At 42.6% G+C, this 21,249-nt stretch overlaps 1 protein-coding gene across 1 annotated transcript in view; it reads right to left on the bottom strand.

Annotated features, from left to right (window-relative positions):
• Positions 1-21,249, bottom strand: part of MME (membrane metalloendopeptidase) — a 65,661-nt gene that overhangs the window by 12,019 nt on the left and 32,393 nt on the right. Inside the window, exons 15-20 of the mRNA XM_026649871.1 lie at positions 19,287-19,367; positions 18,044-18,147; positions 11,737-11,795; positions 4,386-4,505; positions 3,531-3,664; positions 247-312 (exon numbers count right to left, since the gene is read on the bottom strand). Of these exons, the coding sequence (XP_026505656.1) occupies positions 247-312; positions 3,531-3,664; positions 4,386-4,505; positions 11,737-11,795; positions 18,044-18,147; positions 19,287-19,367 (564 nt within the window). The remainder of the gene's footprint in view (positions 1-246; positions 313-3,530; positions 3,665-4,385; positions 4,506-11,736; positions 11,796-18,043; positions 18,148-19,286; positions 19,368-21,249) is intronic.

The following is a 21,249-nucleotide window of genomic DNA, read 5'->3' as shown; positions in this document are numbered from 1 at the left end:
GGCAATAATAAATGAAACAGCACTAGGAATAGAGAATCCCTTCCCTAAAGTGAGTAATATACTGAACAAAAGGTAATAAGGTTTCCGTTGTTTTAGAAGCTGACTCGGTGACAGAGAATTACAGTAAAGTGTCGTTCCGTCTTTGCCACATAAAAACTGCTTCCCCCCGCCAAGGCACTTTAATAAATTTGTTTCAACAGTAATAATCTCAACTGTGAGGACAGAGAGAAAATGGATCTTTCTCACCTTATAAGCTTGTCTAACACCCCCATTATCAGCAATGTTTTCTCCCAGAGTATTGATTCCACTCAACTGCAAAAAGAGAAATGAAAAAGTTGCAGGTTTTCTCGCAGGAAAAGCTTCTCTATCCTGGGAATTACAGTGCTAAACTTCTGAATATCTCCTGTTTATTTACCCACTTTGGCCTTGACTAGAGGTCTCAGGTTCCAAAGCTGAGACGAGTGAATGGCAAAAGTTTCAAGCAAGCCCTCCCAAATTTGAATATTTAACAGAAGATTTATGTTAATGCATCTGAATATTGTCTGCCTCTCTTGTCTCCAAACCCTAATTCCCTCCCTCTCGATACAATGAGCATTTTATGGCTGTCATATCTTTCTTGCCCAGACTTTCTGATGTCTGCTGATTAATTCACTTTCTTGTTCTTTGTGTCCTTAACATCCAGCTTCTTATCTTTCTCAAACCCATCCTCCTTACTTTTGCTATAATCTCAACACTGGGTCTGGCTGATTCTGTTGGGCTCAGTGTGGTTTTATCATCATTGCTCAAGGTCTCCAGGCCAGTGGTGGCCAGAATACACTGGAAACCCATGAAGCAGGGAAGATCCAGACTTCATGATGTTGGAAGACATCAGTTAACAGAACCAAGACTGGCAAATCTGCTGGAACCTTACTAGGAATTTTGCTGGATATCAGGCAAGGTGGGTGGCCCCTTAGCTTCATGATCTAATCAACATGCTGGGACAGATCCTCAGTGGGTGTAAATCAGCATATTAACACTAAAGATAATGGAGTTATGCTAGTAGAGAACCTGGCTCTTTATTTTTATTGAAAAACGTTGCCAGTCCTTAATCCAAAGCTGCATGTCATCTGAAGTCATAAAGCTGCAACTCATCATTAGATTCAATTCTGAGGGTGGATAAATATCAGAACAAAAATCTGCACTGTTATTTCCCCGAAATGATTTTAAAATGATTCTGGTGATCTTATTGGTAGAGCTGTTAGATTGAAAACTCCTCAGGATGGGAGTTTGTCTTTGCATGTTCTGTATGAAAATGAACAGACTTGTCAGCTGTCAACAAAGAGACAATAAGAGTCAAAGGTACAGCTGGGAGCAACCCCTCATGCATCACTTACAGCAGGAGGTTCTATCCCATTGAAACTCTGCTCTTTATACAAATAGCTTTCAGCACTGCTGAACACTGCATGTGGTTATCCAGAGAAGTCCAAAATAAACAAGATAGATGTTGTAAGAACTGGCCTTTCACAATGGAATTGGGTGCTATTGTAAACACCTTCCACCCGTTTACTGTCCAACAGTGTTTCAGGGGCTCATGCTCGTTTGCTGTGTGACCTTCTCTGTGAAAGAAACAGCAACGCAAACTGGAAAGCACATTAGTGCAGTACAAGCCTTTACAAGCTGTCCACCGAGAATGCAGGCAGCTCAGCAGAGACTTCAGATGAAAGAGCATTGAAACTCAGTCTTTGAACTGTGAGAAATGCAAGCTTGGAACTGCAGAGACACTCAAAGTCTGCTTTACCTCTGTCTAGTTCTATCTGCCTTTCTCAACTAGCTTAGATTATTAGGGCTCTTTCTGTGTCAACATTTCTTTGCGCTGTTTGGTTAGGAGGATGCTTTTTTTTTCAGTGCATTTTTAGTTTGAAGGAGGTTCACTGGGATAAGTTGTGTGGGACAAGTCACAGGATATGGCTGCTGTTCTAGTGAACCACCAAACTTTGTACAAATCCATGCAAATGTATGCATTCCAAATCAGGGATTGTAGATCCATGAGAGTTAACAGTTATTTATCGGCTTTTCTGTGGTGATATCTGAGTGCCTCACATACATTAATGAATTCATTCTCACAACATCCTGATGAAGTAGGGAAGTGATGTTATCTCGGTTTTACAGATGGGGACTGGGGACAAAGAGAGCTTATATGATTTGCCCAAGATCACACAAGGAAATCAGCAAATCCAAGATTAGAACCCACATAACCCTAAATCCTAATCCAGGTCTTTAACTGTAAGACGCTTCCTCTATGAGAGAGAGACAATTGTTTGAATGCCACCTTTGCTTAACTTCACAGCCTGTGAATACAAGGGCAGCTCTATGTATGTATGCAGTCAGGCGGCTTTTGGTGGCACACCTGTGGGAGGTCCACTGGTAATGCGGATTCGGCGGCATGCCTGCGGGAGGTCCGCCGGTCCTGCGCCTTCGGCGTACCCACCGCGGAATTGCCACTGAAGCCACGGGACCGGCAGACCTCCCGCAGGCATGCCACCAAAGCCAGCCTAACTGCCGCCCTCACGGCAACTGGCAGGCCGCCCCCTGCGGCTTGCTGCCCCAGGCATGCGCGTGGGGCGCTGGTGCCTGGAGCCACCCCTGTGTGAATATATGCAAAATGGTTCTGACAAATTCATGAAGCTATTCCAATTGAACTTTGAAGGGGTCACAGCTCTGCTTAGACTCTAAGCAAATTCCAGACCAAAGGAGTAGAGGAGACTGCAGCAATGGAAGAAAAATGTGCTAATGTAGGTCTCTGTTTATAAGAGAAATAGAAATACACTGATATGACTGAGTATCCTTCAATACTGCTTCAACTGGAAATTTTGCCATTTGAGTTAAATGGGCTGGACCCATATTCAGTTAAAAAAAAGAAGACAGATGTTATTGTCACCTGCTTTTATGAGTTAATGGAATGTTAAACAAACACGAACAGCCTAAGGGCCTGAACCTGCAAGCCTCTATTTATTCAGGACTCAAGATACTATAGTGATGAATACCATAGCTCTCTCCAGATGCATTGGAGGCCTGTCTCTATGTGGGTTGGGATCTGTGCTGCTGACAATGCAGGGGGAGAGACTGAGTGGGCTAGGGAAAGTAGCAGGCAGGGTGAGTTTAGACTGGGAGGTACATTATCCCCACCTCCAGCTCCAAGGAAATGAAGCCAAAAATATAGCAGATTATCTTTCCTGTTCTACCAGAAAGTTGAAGGGGGAGGGGAGGGCTTTCAGGGCCCAATGCTGGTGCAGATTTGCAGTCACAAACCATGGTCTTACAAAGGGGGGTAAACCCTGACCCCTGCTGGGACAGACAGTATGTATGTGATCTTCTTGGAGATGTCATCCACCAAAATCTCCTTCCATAGGTTTTTCTGAGGGGGGCTAATCTGGGCCATACACCTCAATGGCACTACTCTCATGAATAAGAGTTTGTGGGATTGGGCCTTAAATGTCCATTTTACTTCATTTAAAATGACATTGTACAGACAGAAATTATGAATGACCTACATGTTTTCCACCTGCTAGGTCCCACGAAAAGTTTCCATATTGGTATACCATACACTGGGACTGATCCTTAAAATGTTGTGCTGATTCTTGCGTCCACCAGTCCATGAGGTCCCCATTTTCATTAAAATTTCTACCTGTAATGATATGTGCACAGAATGATGTATGTAAGAAACAAGCTGATGATGCAGTAATGAAGGGCAATAAAAGTTACTTTCTCAGTTAGAAGAAAATATATTACAGTATAATTATCCATGAAAATAGGTGTTTCTGTAATGAAGCAATCACAGAAATGATGCCCTTTTCTTCTTTCAAAACAAGCCTGTGTTCTAGCCAGGAAGGACAGGTACTGTTGCCTACAACATAAGGCTCTCTCCGCAACAGCATACAAGGGGCTTTGGGAATAGCCTGGGGGAAAAGCAGGAGATCCACTGATCAAAAAACCATGATGGAGGGAGCGCATGTGCTTTGCTGTGCTACTGCTCAAGAGTGACATAAGCTTCTTAAAAGTGAGGGAGAGGGGGCACCAGTGCCTGAACCATGGTCCCGCCACCTATAGTGCCCCTTCCCCTTAAGGCCCCGCCTTCATGCTGCCTCTTCTCCCCAAGACCCCGCCTCCTCACTTTTCAAAATGGTGGGGCCATGGCCCCCTGGACCCTCCTGTTCCGGCGCCCCTGCTACTGTTGCAGCCCTGAGGCTACCTCTGTTGCTCTCAGAGAATACCCCAGTGCAAATCACAAGAAAATATGATTGGGTCCTAGAAGCATCGTCTTTTTATCTTCTACCTTGAATGACTAGACTGCAAAGTATGCAGTCAATAATGTAATGTCTACAAAAAATAAAAACCCTGAACCTTACCATTGTCGTCAAATCCATGAGTGATTTCATGGCCAATGACCATACCAATGCCACCATAATTCAGTGATTTGGATTGAGAGGCACTGAAGAAAGGTGGTTGCAAAATGCCTGCAGGGAAGACTGCAAAGGAAGAAAACACAATAAGATGCCGATTCATTATTTCATGCACTCAGCTTTAATAAGTAATTCATTCGTATGGGATCACTTACAAGAAATGTACTTTATTACAGAATCATTTACATGGACTTCAGTGAGGAAATCGAGCTGTTTTCCCCTCAAATACAACAGCAACGGTAAATATATTTACATATGGAAGGCTCTGTGAGAAGTGAAGATAAATGAGCAAAAAAAAAAAAAAAATCGAACATGGGGCAAAGGGAAACATCCCTTCAAACATTCCCGCGCCACTTCCCACAGCTCCCATTGGCTGGGAACGACGAACCACGGCCACTGGGAGCTTCGGGTGGCTGTGCAAATGGAAACAAACTGTCTGGCGGGCCGCAGGTTGCCTACCACTGCCCTATACACTACTGTAATAATATTTGTACACGGTATGCCTTGCGAGGTATTATCTGAAAACGTATAACTTGCTGATCAGTAATACCATGGTAAAATGTGTGCATCCGCATTATGTGCAAAGTTATAAATTCCCCCCTTTATGATATTAAAAATGCATGTTCAGTCTCACATAGCATCAAACTGGTCAAACAGACCTGTCTTGAACAAAGGAGTGTGTGTTTGCCTTAATTTGCATTTAAGCTGCAAACAAAGTCATCAAGCAGAGAGGGGAAAAGGGAGGAAACAAAAGGAAACCTGCATGTGAGCATATATAGGTGAAAAAAACCCAGCAGGGAACATTTTTCCACACAGGCTCTTTGGTTCCTGGTTCTCAGCTGCAAATGCTTTACATGAGGGGGACTGAAACTATAAAAGGAGGGGCAAATACCCCAAAGGCGCCTCTCTTTTCTCTCCCTGTCTATCTCACTCTTTGCACCTGAGAAGAGAAAAGAAGCAGCCGTTGGACTCTGGAGAGGAGTCCTTACCTAGACATTGGTCAGTAATACTGCTGGAAGCATGTGGTGAGAAACGTTGCTTGGATCTAATATAGATTGTTAAGTTAGGCACTAGACAGTGTTTTATCTTTATTTTTCTTGTAACCATTTCCAATTCTTATGCCTCCTCACTTGTACTCATTTAAAATCCATCTCTTTGAGTTAATACATTTGTTTTAATGTTTTATCTAATCCAGTGTGTTAAATTGAAGTGTCTGGGTAATTCCATTTAAGGTGGCAAGTTGTAGTATATTATTCCCTTAAAGGACTAAGGGACTTTAAATACAAGAAAAATGTATCGAACAAACATGAATCTGTTAAGTGTTTTCATTGATCTCACAAAAGCATTTGATACAGTCAGTAGAGAAGGATTATGGATGATCCTCAGCAAATTTGGTTGCCCACCAAAACTGGCAAAGATTATTCATTTATTCCATGAGGGGATGCAAGGTCAGGTACTTTTTAATGGCGATCTCACTGACTCCTTTCCCATTTCAAATGGAGTCAAACAAGGCTGTGTCCTTGCCCCTGTACTGTTCAACCTCTTCTTCACCCAAGTTCTCAACCATGCTACAGATGGTTCAACAGTGGCATATACATCAGATACAGATTGATATACATCAATCTTACAAGGCTTAAAGCAAAAACAAAAGTAACAGAACTACTAATATGAGAAGCACTCTTTGCTGATGATCGTACCCTCCTAGCACACATAGAGGGAGATCTCCAGTGAATAGTAGATCGCTTCACTGAAGCATCAAAATTGTTTGGCCTCACAAGCAGCCTGGAAAAAACTGTGGTGATGAACCAATCATCTTCACTGCTCCATGCAATATCTCCTAGCATATACATTAGTGGAATCCAACTAAAGCAAGTTGGCAGTTTTACCTATCTCGGCAGCAACATCTCCAATGATGGATCTCTTGACAAAGCGATCATGAACAGGATAGAGAAAGCTTCTCAGTCATTAGGAAAGCTATGTCGCAAAGTACTGAAATCCCACAACATAACCCTCTCAACAAAAATAAAATTTTACAATGCTTTTGTGCTCACATCTCTCCTCTATGGCTGTGCAACCTGGACACCATACAAATGGCATATCAAACAGCTAGAGGCCTTCCATATGCAGTCTCTGCACGTCATTATGGGGATCCACTGGCAGGACAAAATTACCAACCTGGAGGTTCTCCAAAAGTTAAATACCACAAGCATCAAGGCCATGCTGATAAAAGCCCAACTATGCTGGGTTGGACACATCATTAGGCTGCGTGAATATCGACTCCCCAGAAAAATTTTCTATGGATAATTGGCACAAGGACACAGGAATCAAGGCTGCCCCAGAAAGCGCTACAAGGACAGCATCAAGAACAACACACACTTTGGTGCAATAAAACCGGATGATGTTGAGAAGGCTGCGTTAAATAGAGCAGCATAGCAACACACAGCACTCAGAGCTTTCCAAGCCTTTGAAGATGACAGAAATAATCAATTGTTTGCTGCAAGGGAAAAGCATCATACTACTGCTGTAGCTACCAGACGCTCACCAATGACTTTGTCTGCCCGATCTGCTCACGAGCATGCACGTCACGCTTTGGACTTCAGAGTCACTCCAGAATCCACAAAAAGAAAGAGCATAAAAATGTCATCGTCGAACACACACACATACACAAACACACACACACATATATATTTAGACTGTCCAGGCGAGGGCTGGACAGTAAAGACTTACTGTCAGGACTCATGGGTTTTTACCCACCCTCCTATAAGAGCATTGATTCCATGACTCCTGTTACATAACAAAATCCTGACTTAACTAGAGTTAGCTGAGGCACTATAAAGTTATGAGGTACATTCAGAGTGGAGATTTTAAAAGAGACTATGTGCAAGTCCTGCTGAGCATCAAGAGCCAGAGTGTGCCCTGCTACTCTGCGGGCTCTTAGGCACTTCACTACACCAGCCCTGTGCACACCTGCACAACACAGCTCTAGTCCCTGAAGCGCAATGCCTGCTTCCTCTAGGCACTCCTAGGATGCAAGATACCCCAAAGACGACAGGAACATGGGTCCACCTCCTTCTTCCTATATGCCTACCAACAGAGACAGCTGGCTGCATGGGGGGATCTATGGTGCACCTTCTGAAGGTCTCTAGTAGTGGGCTATTCCCAGCATTCCCCCTGCACGCCCAACAGCTTAGGGAGAATTCACTTTGAGGCAGAGTGCCTCCCAGAGGTCCTGCTGAGGTAATGTGGATCCATACCACCCCAGCCCTCGGCTGTACTGAAGCACCAGGACAGAGCCCTAAATTCCCTAAGCACTGTGCCGAAAGCTCTGCTTTAGAAGAAATCTTCTTAAGTGTGTTACTAAGCTATTCAAGCATCAACTTTAAAGATCATTCTGCTTTAATTATAAAGTGGCATGCCACAGCTCAAGGATGAGATAAGAATTTATGGCTCATATTTACTGTCAGTCATTAGCTTCAAGCTTCCAAATTATGACTCCTGTTCCACTGATTACTAAGCAAAAGCTATTTTAAACAAAGCTCCGTGAGCAGATTTTTATGCTGCATGTTGAAAGGTACTTTCAAAATGTTTATTTGGCCTCAACACCCTTGGCCTCATTCTGCAGTCCTTACCCAAGCATAACTGGTCAGTGAAGTCAATGGAGTGTTGTCTGTGTTAGGCTCTTACTGTGGTTACCACATAATTCTCAGCGCTTAGTCTGTTTGTGGGAGCTCTGGTATCTAATGATAATTGTGCGGCAGTTTTGCTTTGCCAGCGTTTGGGTGATCATGTACTGTTGGTTTCAATCTGTGTGGTTTGAACTCCATCCATGTTCAAAAACCCCTACCATGTCAAAGGGGTGCTCACTTGGTGCAGTGCAAAACTGCAAATTTCACATGATTTTGATTTAAAGACAGAAACTGGCTGAAGTTAACTGTAAAAATTTGTGAGCAAACATTATCTGAGTTTCAAGTGTGGGATGAAACCTGGAAACTGGCAAGTTTGGCATGGTTCACATTTTCATGAAAATATTTCGCACAGCCCATCTAATCAAATCACCATAGGCTGCTACATTGTCCCTGGCCCTCATTTAGGTGCACCAGGTGTAGGGTGCTAGGAGGCTTCCTCCGACCCCCGTCACTCCTGCCTTCCCTGTGCCAGGGCCAACATTACTGTAGTCCTTGTGCACTAGAAACTACAAACTTTTAGTGCCTCTCCGAGTGCAAGTCCAAAGGGACAAGATGTGGCCACACTTGCAGAGGTATAAACAAGATATGAACTGGCTCAATAAAAACTGTGGACCTAGGACTGCAGGACCATTTTGAAATTGTCTAATTTTTTAAAAAAAGAAATATTCCAATCAAACTAGCAACCTTCTTGGAAGTATTGACCTTAGAATTCCAATTCTCTTTCATTCTGGGTCTGATCCTAGACCTTCAAAATCAGTGAGAGCAGGAGCAGGGTTTATATGATCGAAGATGTAACATTAACTTTTGTTTTCTTTTGGGTAGAAAGTACAGACTCTCAAAATGTTAGCAATGTAAATATGCCCCAGAAAAATGAAAGGAAAACAGCATCCATTCGGCTCAGTGCAGCTGTGCTTACAGAGTGTGCAATGGGAATCACTTTTTGCCATGCAATAAATTGATATATATTCCCAGAATAAAGTTTCAAATTGCAGTTGAACCTCCTGCTGGCAATGACTATGTTGCAGAAAAGTGACATAATTTTTAAAACTATTTTTTAACTTATTTTTTAAATATTAAACAGCCCTGGTTTAACTGCAATGAAACCAAAAGTGTCAAATATTTTCTACAAAGGCTTTCCATATGTAAACCAGTAACATGTTATTTCTTCCTGTGCAAGCAATGCGAGATCAGGTCCTTTAGTTTCTAAACATGGTACAGATTTATTTTCATGCCGTAATAAGAATCATATATGGATTATGGTGTCTCCATAAGTGGTTATAAAAGCCAGAGTCTGTACTTGTGAGTGTCCCTTCTTTTCTTAGTGTCCCATATGAAGCAAGATACTACCCAGGGGCACCAAGATGAAAAAAGCAGAAATAACAGATACTTGAATTGAAATAGACACAAGGGGCCAGGTCCTCTGCTGCACCCACCTAGCACAGCAGAGTGAAGGGACTATTAGGATGATAGTTATATGTGCCCCAGCCCCAACACAGGTTAGAGCAGGCTGGGGCTGCTCTAACTTGAACTAGTTGCCTATGGCCCCCAGGGTGCCCCACCCATCCCCTTCTCAGGCTTCTTCCTACTCCCTTCTGCTCCTGACGTGCCTTAGCCCTCTTGTACCAGGAGTTGTGGAAGGAAGGCAGAAATGCTGGCTACACCTGCTCTGCACCCACTGTCGCTTCTTCCTTGCCAGGGGCAATGTCCAGCAGGGGCCTTGTGAGCAGTTTCTTGACTAGTGTAAAGGGAGCAGAATGGGGCAGATTTTCTGCCCCAAGATCTTTCATTTGAGAATTAAACAAATACATAATAGTAAGGGAGCACCCAGTAGGGCTGGGAAATTAGGAGTTCTGGCTTTGGCATTGATCGCTGGTTGACTGAGGGAAAGCCCCTTCAACTCCCTGTGCTTCAAATTTCTCTAAATTTCTCTAAAATGAGGACAATAATACTTACTGACCTATGGTATAGGCACGTTGTGAGGAATCATTAATGTTTGTAAAGTGCTTTGAGATCTTTGGATGAAAGTGTCTGCAAAGTATGTTGTTATGTGGGGGGAGACCTCAGAGGTTTTTCTCACTATTATTATATTCATTTCTTCAGCCAAAGCCTATTTTTCCATATTTATAAAAATAATTTATCATCTTTTTATTGTTTCTCTTCTACAGGGCCGCCCAGAGGATTCAGGGGGCCTGGGGCAAAGCACGGGAGCTGCGGCACTTGTATTCACCTGGCGGCGGTCCGGGTCTTCGGCGGCATTTTGGCGGCGGGGGGTCCTTCAGTGCTACCGAAGACGCGGAGCGACTGAAGGGCCCCCCGCCGCCGAAATGCCGCTGAAGACCCGGACCCCCGCTAGGCCAGGGCTTGCGGGGCCCCTATGGAGTCTGGGGCCTGGGGCAAATTGCCCCACTTGCCCCTCCCCTCTCCCCCTACCTCCCCGGATGGCCCTGCTCTTCTATTTCCAAATTCTGTATAACCAAAGGTGGGCCTGATAGGCTGATACTACCAGGTTTCTAGCTATACTCAAAAGCATTGCTAAAGCTATTTGATTATTATTGTGTCGTCTTCTTCTTTAAGCTGTTTTTGTGCTGAGTTTAATCTGTCAGGTTGACATTTTCGTTTTTTCCAGTACAAAGGAAACCAAGAATTAAAGAGAGATGAAACACGTGACAGACCAAGAGTTTCAGGTCATCTGACAGATGACACATGCTTAACTGAAATAGGAACCAAGGACCCCCCAGACTCAACAAGATTTTACAGAGCCGTACTTTAGAGAATGTGCCTTGCGATTGTAGGTTTAAGATTAAAAAAATGACAAATGCCAGCTGAGCCTATTGCAGTGTAAACAGATCTCCTTACAGGCTAAAGCGAGTTACACTCATATTTCAAGATGATTTAACATAGGGCCATCGTCTGTTACCTTGCCAAAAGGACATTTCTCTGAGAGTAGCCCTGCTGATTTAGATGAGAATACTCCCAGGGAAGGGTACCTCTCCATGTATGTAAGGACAGGAGATTTATGGCCCATAAGGAAGACATGAAAAGGGATGTTAAGGGATTGTAAGGAATACATTCAGTAAGTTTATGCTTCCATTATTCAGCTGGATGAAATTCACTGTCCCGACTAAAGCTAGAGTAAATAGGCTTTGTGTGAAGGAGCTATGGAAGAGTTGTAAGGAACAGAATCAATCTCTAATCTACAGACAGAACCCTGGGCAGCTCAGGCCACTGCTTCCTCTCTCAGGCTGGTACAGTTACTGCAACTCCTGGGCATCCCCTAGGCAAGGGTTGTGGTCACTGGACCTATGTAATCTTTGACCCCACTGGCCACACCTCTTTCCCTTCCACAGCTGAACTCCAAGCTCCGTTCCTTGCTGGCCTATGCAGAGATGGCCCACTTCCCAGTTCTTCCATGTACAGAAGATGTGGAGTCCCCATCCGCGTGTGAGAGCCCCTCAATCACCTACTCCCCAAGTAATGAAATCTCTGTGGGTCTGCTACACTGAGGGCCTTCTGCAGTCCATATGCTACTGGGTGCATATCACTTTCAGGGCTTACAAACAAATAACCAGGCCACTAAAGAATTGTACCTTCAGTATGCTAGTAAACCTTACCTATCTGATTCCTGCTTGCAGAATAAAAAGCATTGACGACAGCAGCCCCACTTATCCACCTACAGAAAACACACAAGAAGTCTAGTTAGAAATACAATTTGTAACAGCAAGCTCAACTAGGCATGGGAACAGACCAGGAAAGTGACCCTCTCCTTCACCTGTTACTGAAAATATTTAGATTTCCTTTTACTGGCACTAGAAGATTTCACTGGCAAAATTTCAAACACAAAAAAATCATCATGAATCCAGATTGCATATCTTCAAGTAGTGATAAACACCAGCATAGATTATTATGATTTCAAAGTATTTATGATTCATTTAAAATTGTGTTTATAGTCTTATATGTCAATGTTTTCAGGATCCATCATCAGCTATAAGTCCAGAAATCTAGATATTGGACTTGATCCTGTGGTCATTATACAGGGATGTAGTTCTGTCGAGCTACGAAGGCAGCTAGCCACACCAAGCTGCTACCCAGCAGCAGCAGCTATAACTGACTTGTGCTCCATTTCCCATGACCCATTGTGAACACAGACCATGGAAAGTTTTGCCTCAAGTGTTTGACAGACAGCAACCCCATGGCTCCTGATTGGCTCCCTGACCTATATAAACCCAAGGGGCATTCCAGGGAGTGCCTAGGCAACACTGTAGTTATTCTGTGGCTGCCATGACTGGTCCTGCTCCTTGCTGTTGAATTCCTGGCTTGACCTTAGCTTGATTTGGACTTCACTGCCAGACTCAGACTCTGAGCCTTGATATTAACCCTGGCCTGGATCTGACTATGAACTCCCCTGCCACTCCCAGCCTTGGGTTTGCCCCTGCTCAGACCCTTGGCCCTGATTGACCTTGTTGGAATCCTGACAGGGCAAATCTTCCAGTCAAACTGATAAGAATTGTACTTCCTTAAGACCGCAGCACTGAGCCCTTATTTACTATAAAAATATTCCTATCTAAAAGGGGTTGAGGCTGCAGAGTACTAAGCACCTTGAATTCCTTTAAACTGGAGTTTATAGGTGCTCAGCATACAATTTGCTTTATAAGCATTTCAGTGTTGTTCATCACTGTATCTTGGGGCCTCACAAATTAATTATGAGGTAGGAAACTATTACTCCCTTTAACAGAAAAGGAAACCCAGGCACAGGGTCAAATAGGAGGGCTGTCACCGAGCCAGGTCTTCTTGGCTTTCAATCCTGTGCCTTAACCACAAGACAACCTCTCCTCCCCTTGTAGGGTCAAGCCTACCATCTGGAAACTACTTGAAAAGTCTTGGCCGTTTTTAGAGTCAGACATTTTTTACTGCTTTTCACTGGCACTCAGTTTAAGATGCTTTCCTAAGCAGACACCTAGGACTAGACCTTCAGTGAAGAAGCTTCAGCAGCATCGGTACTGCACACGTTTAACTTGCAGTATTGGAGCTAAGGGTGACATTTCACATCTGTACAGAGGGCCAGAATGAGGCCTATGCATCAGCTAAGTCTTACTTAAGATCTGAGACAAGAGGAACGTAAGTGGTGCATGTGACTTCTGCTGGCCCACTGCACAGGGGTTTATTTCACCCTCAGTGATTAATTTACAAAAATACCTCAGAAGATACCTTTGCCCCAGTAATCTCTTGATGATAAAGCCCCAACAGGGGATATTTTGGTTGGGGGCGGCACGGCTAAGTGCTCACTGGAGAAAGGTGATACAATTGGCAGAAATGGTCTGTCTACTGTCAACTTGATATTTATATTATATGACGTGAAAGTCATGAAAAGGTCAGCCAACTTTGTGATTTCACTGACAGTAAAAGTTTAATTTATAGAATCAACATAGAAGCAAAAAACACACACACAAAGGATTTTTGAATTGTTAGTAAGAATGGTTTCTTGTACCTATCTTTCACATATCCATAAACCAATGTGTTGTGTTGTTCATTTATGTTCTGTTCTCAAATACAGTCCTGATGTAACGCCACTGACTTCACTGAAGCTGAGCCTGCTTACACTAGTGCTGAATTTGGCTCTGGAGACCTGATTCTGTGTCTCACTGGTACACTTCAGGAATACATCCATTTGAAGTCAATGGAGTTATATTAAGGTGAGAAAGGTCAGAATCAAGGCCTGTATCTTCCATAGAGGTAGCACTCAGCAATGTGTAGGATCTGGCGCAATGTTCTGGCTTATGATAAGAGGATAGGTTTTTGCTTCACATCACATCTGAGCCCATATATTCCGAGCCAGAATATAACCCTAATTGTTTTATTAGGCTTAATAAATGTTAATATTTACTAGGCTTTAATATTCTACTTGAAGTTTTCCAAGCAGACATTGGACTAGTGGGATGATATTGTAAATGGTCTATTGGATAATTTATTGCCTATAAGTAATAAGTTACTGTGATAGAGTCCATCATTTAAATGACAATAAACAAGCGGACTGTGTGAAAGATCAGCAACTCTGTGCATGGCTCATACCTGATATAAAGTAAAATGAATATTAAGAATGAATAATGAGTCATATATAAAAAATCATTTGGGCCTGATTCGCCTCTCACTTACTCAAGTTTTATACCATGGAACTCCACTGACTTCGGTGTAGTTATTCCTGCCTATCACGTGGGTGTAAGGCTATGTCTTCATTAGAAATGCTGTAGCCACACTGCTGTATCTCTTCACTGTAGACACTCACTACAGTGACAGGAGGGGCTCTCCCATCGCTGTAGTTCAGGGGTAGGCAACCTATGGCACACGTGCCGAAGGCAGCACGCGAGCTGATTTTCAGTGGCACTCACACTGCCCGGGTCCTGGCCACCGGTCTGGGGGGCTCTGCATTTTAATTTAATTTTAAATGAAGCTTCTTAAACATTTTAAAAACCTTATTTACTTTACATACAACAATAGTTTAGTTATATATTATAGACTTATAGAAAGAGACCTTCTAAAAATGTTAAAATGTATTACTGGCATGCGAAACCTTAAATTAGAGTGAATAATTGAAGACTCGGCACACCACTTCTGAAAGGTTGCCGACCCCTGCTGTAGTTAATCTACCTCCCCAAGTGGCAGTAGCTAGGTTGACGGAAGAATTCTTCTACAACGGGGTTAGGTCAGCTTAACCGTGTCGCTCCCAAGTGTGGATTTTTCACACACCTGCACGCCGTAGCTGGGCTGACCTAACTTTCTAGTGTAGACTACAAGAGCTACAGCAGCACAGCTGCAGCTACACCACTGTAGCATAGACACTTGCTACAGTGACAGAAGGGGTTTTCCATCGCCGTAGTAAATCTACCTTTGAGAAGCAGTAGCTAGGCAGATGGAAGAATTCATCCATCCACCTAGCAGTGTCTACACCAGGGCGTAGGTTGGCTTAAATATGTCTCTCAGGGGTGTGAATTTTTCACACCCTTAAGCGACCTACCTAGCTTGACCTAAGTTTTAGGTGTAGACCAGGCCTTCATGAGAGAATAGAAACAGACCAAACTTGATCCAGCTTAACAATTCTAGCCTGGACAATTAACATGAGAAAGCCTGGTAGTGAAGACAGAACAGAGACTAGGCAGCCATTGCAGTGGGGAATATATCTTTAGGGTAATAAGATGTGAAAAAAGAACAGGAAAATCAGTAACTGCAATTGTTTAATGCAGTTCTGAATTGATAGGAGATACAGATGATAGACTGAACAAGAGAGGCACTGACAAGAGGAACACCACAAGAGTGAGATAAGCAAGGCACTGCAAAAAATACCCTGAAAGCATCAGAGGACTATGAGTTAGATAAAAGAAAGCAAAGACACAAGACAGAGGGGTGAGGGGGTCTCTGACATGCTGACTTGATGGGTAGTGAGAGGGGAGAAAGGAGAATGTATTCTCTGGGAATGTCTTCATTTCTCACATTGTAACTAACCTAAGAGGTACCTCTCTAAGTTAACGCTTACTGAATACAAGGATACATGGGTCATGCAGGCTGCTGCTTTTGTATTAGTATGATTTTTCTCTCTTTTAAACAGATTGTGTTTTTAATTCTGCTTGAGTCTTACCCCGCTTGAGAGTTTCCTGCTGACCATCCCAGAGACATGAAACAACCTTCAACCTTTAACAAGATGTAGTGAAAGACGGGAGCCTGGAGCCTACTCTGCCCAGGATTCTTGGTGAAAGGGGCACAGACTAGAGTCCCCTCCAAAAAGGTGTATCCCGTGCAAAGCTGCAGTCCGATGGGTGCACAGTGAATACCTAGTGACCATGGACAAAAACCAAGTGTAAGGTGGTAAGGTGACAGACTGAAAAAGATTACCTGTAATCTTTTGGACTCTGCCAAAACTGAGCTAAAAACTATAAACCAGCTATAAAGATAAACTGAACAAACTCACTTCTGCAGCTCTTACTTATGAGAATAGTCCTGCTTTTGTGGTGATTCATGCTGGCCATAATCCCCTCTCTGCTTGGGTCCTGCAAGTGGCTAAAGTAGCCAAAAAAGTGGGAAGCGCTGGCAGGGGAGGGATGTGGCCAGAACAACCAGCGACTGGGCAGATACAGCACATGCTTGTTTCAGCCTTCGAGTGGAAAGTAAAGCTGCCCTCCCCCGTGAATGCTAGCCACCCTCTTCAAGTGATGAATCCTCACCCCATTTTGCCAGGGGGGTTGGTGGAACAGTCCTCGTATGCTAGCAGGGGGCAGATCCAGTCAAATAGCCACAAAGTATATTATCTCACAAAAGGTGAGAAAACAGAATTTGATGATGCATTAAGGCAGTTTCTCTAAATCAGAAACCAGAAAGTAAAATTTACAAAGAACTTGAGAAACTGTGCTCTAGTCTGAAACAAGAAGAAGCATTAGCCAGTGAATCACAGTCTTTGAACCTATCCACAACAGTTACGTTCTTTCCATTCTGGTACTGGTCAATCCTGAACATTTTCTCAAAAGATGGACAAAGAAAGTTTTTAAAAAAGCGAAAGGCTGAAAAATGAAATTGTAGCTTCGAGATATTCTAGTGAAAGCAGAGTTTAGCTGAGCCCAGACAAGAGAACTGGGTAATAGGGCAGTGTATTGTAAAAGCGGAGTGTAAATGAAACTACACCAAGAGAAGTAGGTAAGAGAGCACTGCAAGGGAGCCAGCTGGAGAGAGGGATGTTCACAAATGTAGTAGTTAGCTGCACTCATACAGTTGCACAGATGTAAATGCTTCTATCAGTTGCTTTCAGTCTGTAAGTTACATGCTGTGTCACTAAATTAAATGACCTAAGTGAAGTATCATAGTAATATTTCAGGTTGGTAGGAGGCCCCCATGACCATTTAGGGCTACCTATTGTTTAGCTTTTTTATATTCGCTTCTCTACCTCTAAGGGTATATCTACACTACAAGCACGACAGTGGGACAGCAGCAGTGCTGCAGCTACACCACACTGTAGTGCAGACACTTATTGTAGTGATGGAAGCGGTTTTTCCATTGCTGTAGCAAATCCAGCCCCTTAAGAGGCGGTAGCTAAGCATCAATGGAAGAATTCTTTCTTTGACCTAGTGATGTCTACACTGGGGCTTAGGTAAGCTTCACTACATCTCTCAGGGGTGTTAATTTTTCACACCCCATGAGCAATGTAGCTAGGTCAACTTACGTTTTCGGTGTAGACCAGACCTAAAGTGTTTGCCTAACTCCTTCTTGTGACTTCTCATCTTATAAGATTTGCACAGAATGTGTATAGTAATTAAGAGCCATTTCCTGCATAGTTAGGTAGACAAACCTCCCATTGATTTCACTGTGCCTCACAGCTGGATCATATTTATAAGATAAATGTATACCTGATGGATTGCATTTGTTATATAACTGCATTATATTTCAGTGCCTCTAAGCTGTTATTCCGGTATCATTCTCAACTCAGTACCCCACAAGCTCAAGCTCCCAAAAAACTCACCAGTATACATGCTGCATTCTTTTATATTACCAAAATAAATGTTATCATCTTTCTTGTTTTGATAAACACTCAGGCACCCGATCTTTCCTGAATTCAGATCTATCTTCAAACACCAATTAATGAGAGAACATCTGGAGAACATAGATCCCTGGTAACGTCTGTGCTGACTTAGGGTGAACAAGCAAGTCAAAGTGCTAATGCTCAGCTTTCAGTGTGTGCAGGAAATGTCAGTACACTGCTCACATAGTGTGGAGAAATGTGCACAGTGCTCAGCAAACTTCTTGGTCACATGGAACTGAGCCCTGGTGAAAAGGGGAGTGCTGGGGATGAGTGTGGCCAATCCTAGGCGCTTACTTGAAAGCCAGTTATGTCTTACTTTAAACACACTTGCTAAACACTACACGGACATTTAAAATACATACTGTTCCTTGTCCACCTTTTCTCTGAGCTTCTTCAGCCGCTTCCTTTGGCTAAATAGCAAACTTTGAATGATGTTCTCAAAGTACTCCTCCTCTTTGTAGTTCAGCTTAAAAAAGGAGAAATAAAAGAAAAATGATATTGCAATTTTGTTACTTGACTGCTACCAAAGAGGGACTGGGTTTAAAAAGTCCATTTCGAGCATGGTACTCAGAGTGATAAATTTCCTATGAAAATTTCTAAACTGCAAAAGCAGATCTTGGGTTTGCAGTGCTCTGTAACATCATTCATTGGGTATCACAGCTATATCAGCACCAGGACATATGCTAATGTAATGTAGCGGTGCAGTGTACCCCAAAGGATCATTATTTGCCACCACTATTTCCTATTTGTAGATTTAGGGCTGGATTCTGCCATCATTACTTGGAGTGAGTAGTACCTTATTCTGGGAATCACCCAATTCACATCAATGGTGCTACCTGCCTGGCAAGGTGCTGCTCCCCAGGAGTATGCATGTCAGAATCAGGCCTGTAGGATATTTTAAGAAGATATTCTGATTTTTTTATGACTCTCCATTCTTTTTTAGCTTTAAAAATATTAACAGCACTTTGCACTCCTACACCACCTTCTATCTGAGGATCTCAACATGCCTTACATACTTTAATGAAAGTAACTCTCACGATATCCCTGCAAGGCAGGAGAGAATTATGAGCCACACTTTGCAGATGGACAAACTGAGATACAGTTTACAGTAGGTGACTTGCAGAAGGTCACAAATGAAGGGCCAAATTCAATCCTGATGTAAATGGGCACAACTTCATTGAATTCCATGGAACTGCAGTCACTTAAAGCAGGGCTGTTTAATTCACACACAGTCAGTGGAAATACTGAGCCTGATTCTCCATTGCACTGCTCCAATTCTATGCTGATATAACGCCATTGGAATCTACACTTATATGCACCATCCCCTAGGCATGTCTCGGCCTATACCAGCAGCAAATTACACCACTATCCATGCTGGATCAGTCATCTGTGCCACACTGCATGTGGGGGAAGGAGGGCAGAAGTGCAGAGCCTAAGCTGTACCCACTCCCTGACTCCTGCATCCCGAACTCAATATCCAGCTAGCCCATGTGGAGGTGAAATCTTACGCCTTATATCCCTGCATAGGCATGTAGTACAATCACAGTCTAGCTCTTAAGAGCCTTTGCTAATAATTGTTTGCATGATGACTTTATGGATACTTACATCTTGGTATTCGTTATTCAGTTTATTGTTATCCGTTATGATATCATCTGGATAGCCGATCCTCTCTGTAATTGCTGTAGCCTAAAGGACATAATAATATTTAAATTGGTTCGCTATTACATGCCAATCCAAATACAGCTATACCTTCGAGATGATCAGATACTAGTAATATACCAGATGTTTACGGGCACCTATTTGGAAATACCCGTGTAGGAGCCTTCAATCTCATTGTATATTGTTTTTGTTGAGGTGGTTTTTTTTTCCTTTTCTTTTATGGATTTTAAGGATTGTAAAGTCCTATGGTTAATTGCTTTATGACTCTAAAAGAATTCAGAAAATGTGTCCCATTCAACCGAAATTCTATCATAGGCTTCTTTTGATCAAACTGTATGCTATTGTCAGACCCCACATCTCAGCAGCAGTTTCCAATGGAATCCTGATTTCAGTGAATGGAAGGTTTTCCCAAAGTATCTGATAGTTCTACAAGACAGAAATTAAATTAATGATTATAATTTGTGTAACTTCAACACAAGGCAGGCAAGATGGTCCTGTTAATATCTGCGGGGATAGGTACATTATATGGAGAGATGGGATCAAATTGAAACCGTGAATCTGAACATATCCCAGCTTTTGAAGACAAGACTCTTCAGAATCTGAATCTGGATCCAAATTTCAGAGCAGGCTCCTACATTTACCATTGACTGAACCCAACCCTTGGATTTGAATACCCCTGTACATTGAGGTGTTTGTTTGAAATCCAGATCCAAGCTTTTCAGTCCAGACCCATTCAATGTCCATCACTTTGTGTAATTGATCAGTCATTTTTATTTGATGCTGCTGCCAGAAGTTATAAAAAGCCTCATGATAGTAACTGCCTCCTTGGCAATCCTTTCTGACATTTTCAATATACAAATGCCAAAATGAATTTAACTGTTAAACCAGTTTAACTGATATGTCTGTAAGTAATGCTCTGACTGGCTATGCACACAAATAAGCAATATAAGTAACTCAACTCAGTACACTTGGATATCTTAGAGCTTGTCTACACTTACCGGGGGATTGACGAGCGGCGATCGATGCATCGACGGTTGATTTAGCGGGTCTAGTGAAGACCCGCTAAATCAACTGCAGATCGCTCTCCCGTCGACTCCTGTACTCCACCAGATCGAGAAGAGTAGAGGGAGTCGATGGGAAAGCGGCTCCTGTCGACATCGCATAGTGTGGACCCCGCGGTAAGTAGGTCTAAGCTACGCCGATTTGAGGTACGATATTCATGTAACTCAAATTGCGTAGCTTAGATCGAATTTCCCCTGTAGTATAGCCAAGGCCTAATACTAATTAGTTTGTTTGAAATGTAATGATTTTAGTCAAAGTCATGGACTTAGTCATTCATCCATGTGAATCTGCATAGTCTTGCAAACGTTTCTTAGATTGGAGAGGCTGAGCACATATAACATCCAGAACTAATTACAGTACAGAGTGTACTGTAGGTGCTCAATACACTACCTTACTTAAAATACCATTCTTGGACCCAACCTACTGCATTGTTGAACTGTTGATATAGATTGTAACTAACTGTTCTCTATGACCATGGATGTACATAAATATAATATGGTATTATTGCATCTACATTGCATAAGCATGTAATGAAAGACACTAACATAAAGCAAAATGTGCAGGGGAGCATGGTTAAACTCATTGGGGAACACTAACTTTGAACTTCCTGACTGTAATGTTGCAATAACAGTGTTATTTTATATGTTGCAGAATCTAGAGCCTGTTGAAAAAGCAGTAATACATTTCACAGGAATTTTTCAAAAAAAATTAATGGGTTTTTCCAAATTTTGAAAAAATACAATTGTCAAAAAAATTGACCAGCTCGATAGTAGGTAGAAAAATCCCACCATTTTCAGGGTTTTCTTTTTTAAAAAATTGGAGACAGAATTTGATGAAAAATGTCATT

This window comes from Terrapene carolina, unplaced genomic scaffold, assembly GCF_002925995.2.
Source record: "Terrapene carolina triunguis isolate 2854851 unplaced genomic scaffold, T_m_triunguis-2.0 Scaffold88, whole genome shotgun sequence".
Taxonomy (NCBI): Eukaryota; Metazoa; Chordata; order Testudines; family Emydidae; genus Terrapene; species Terrapene triunguis.
Note: the sequence above shows the minus strand (reverse complement) of the source record. Positions and strands in the feature narration are given on the sequence as shown.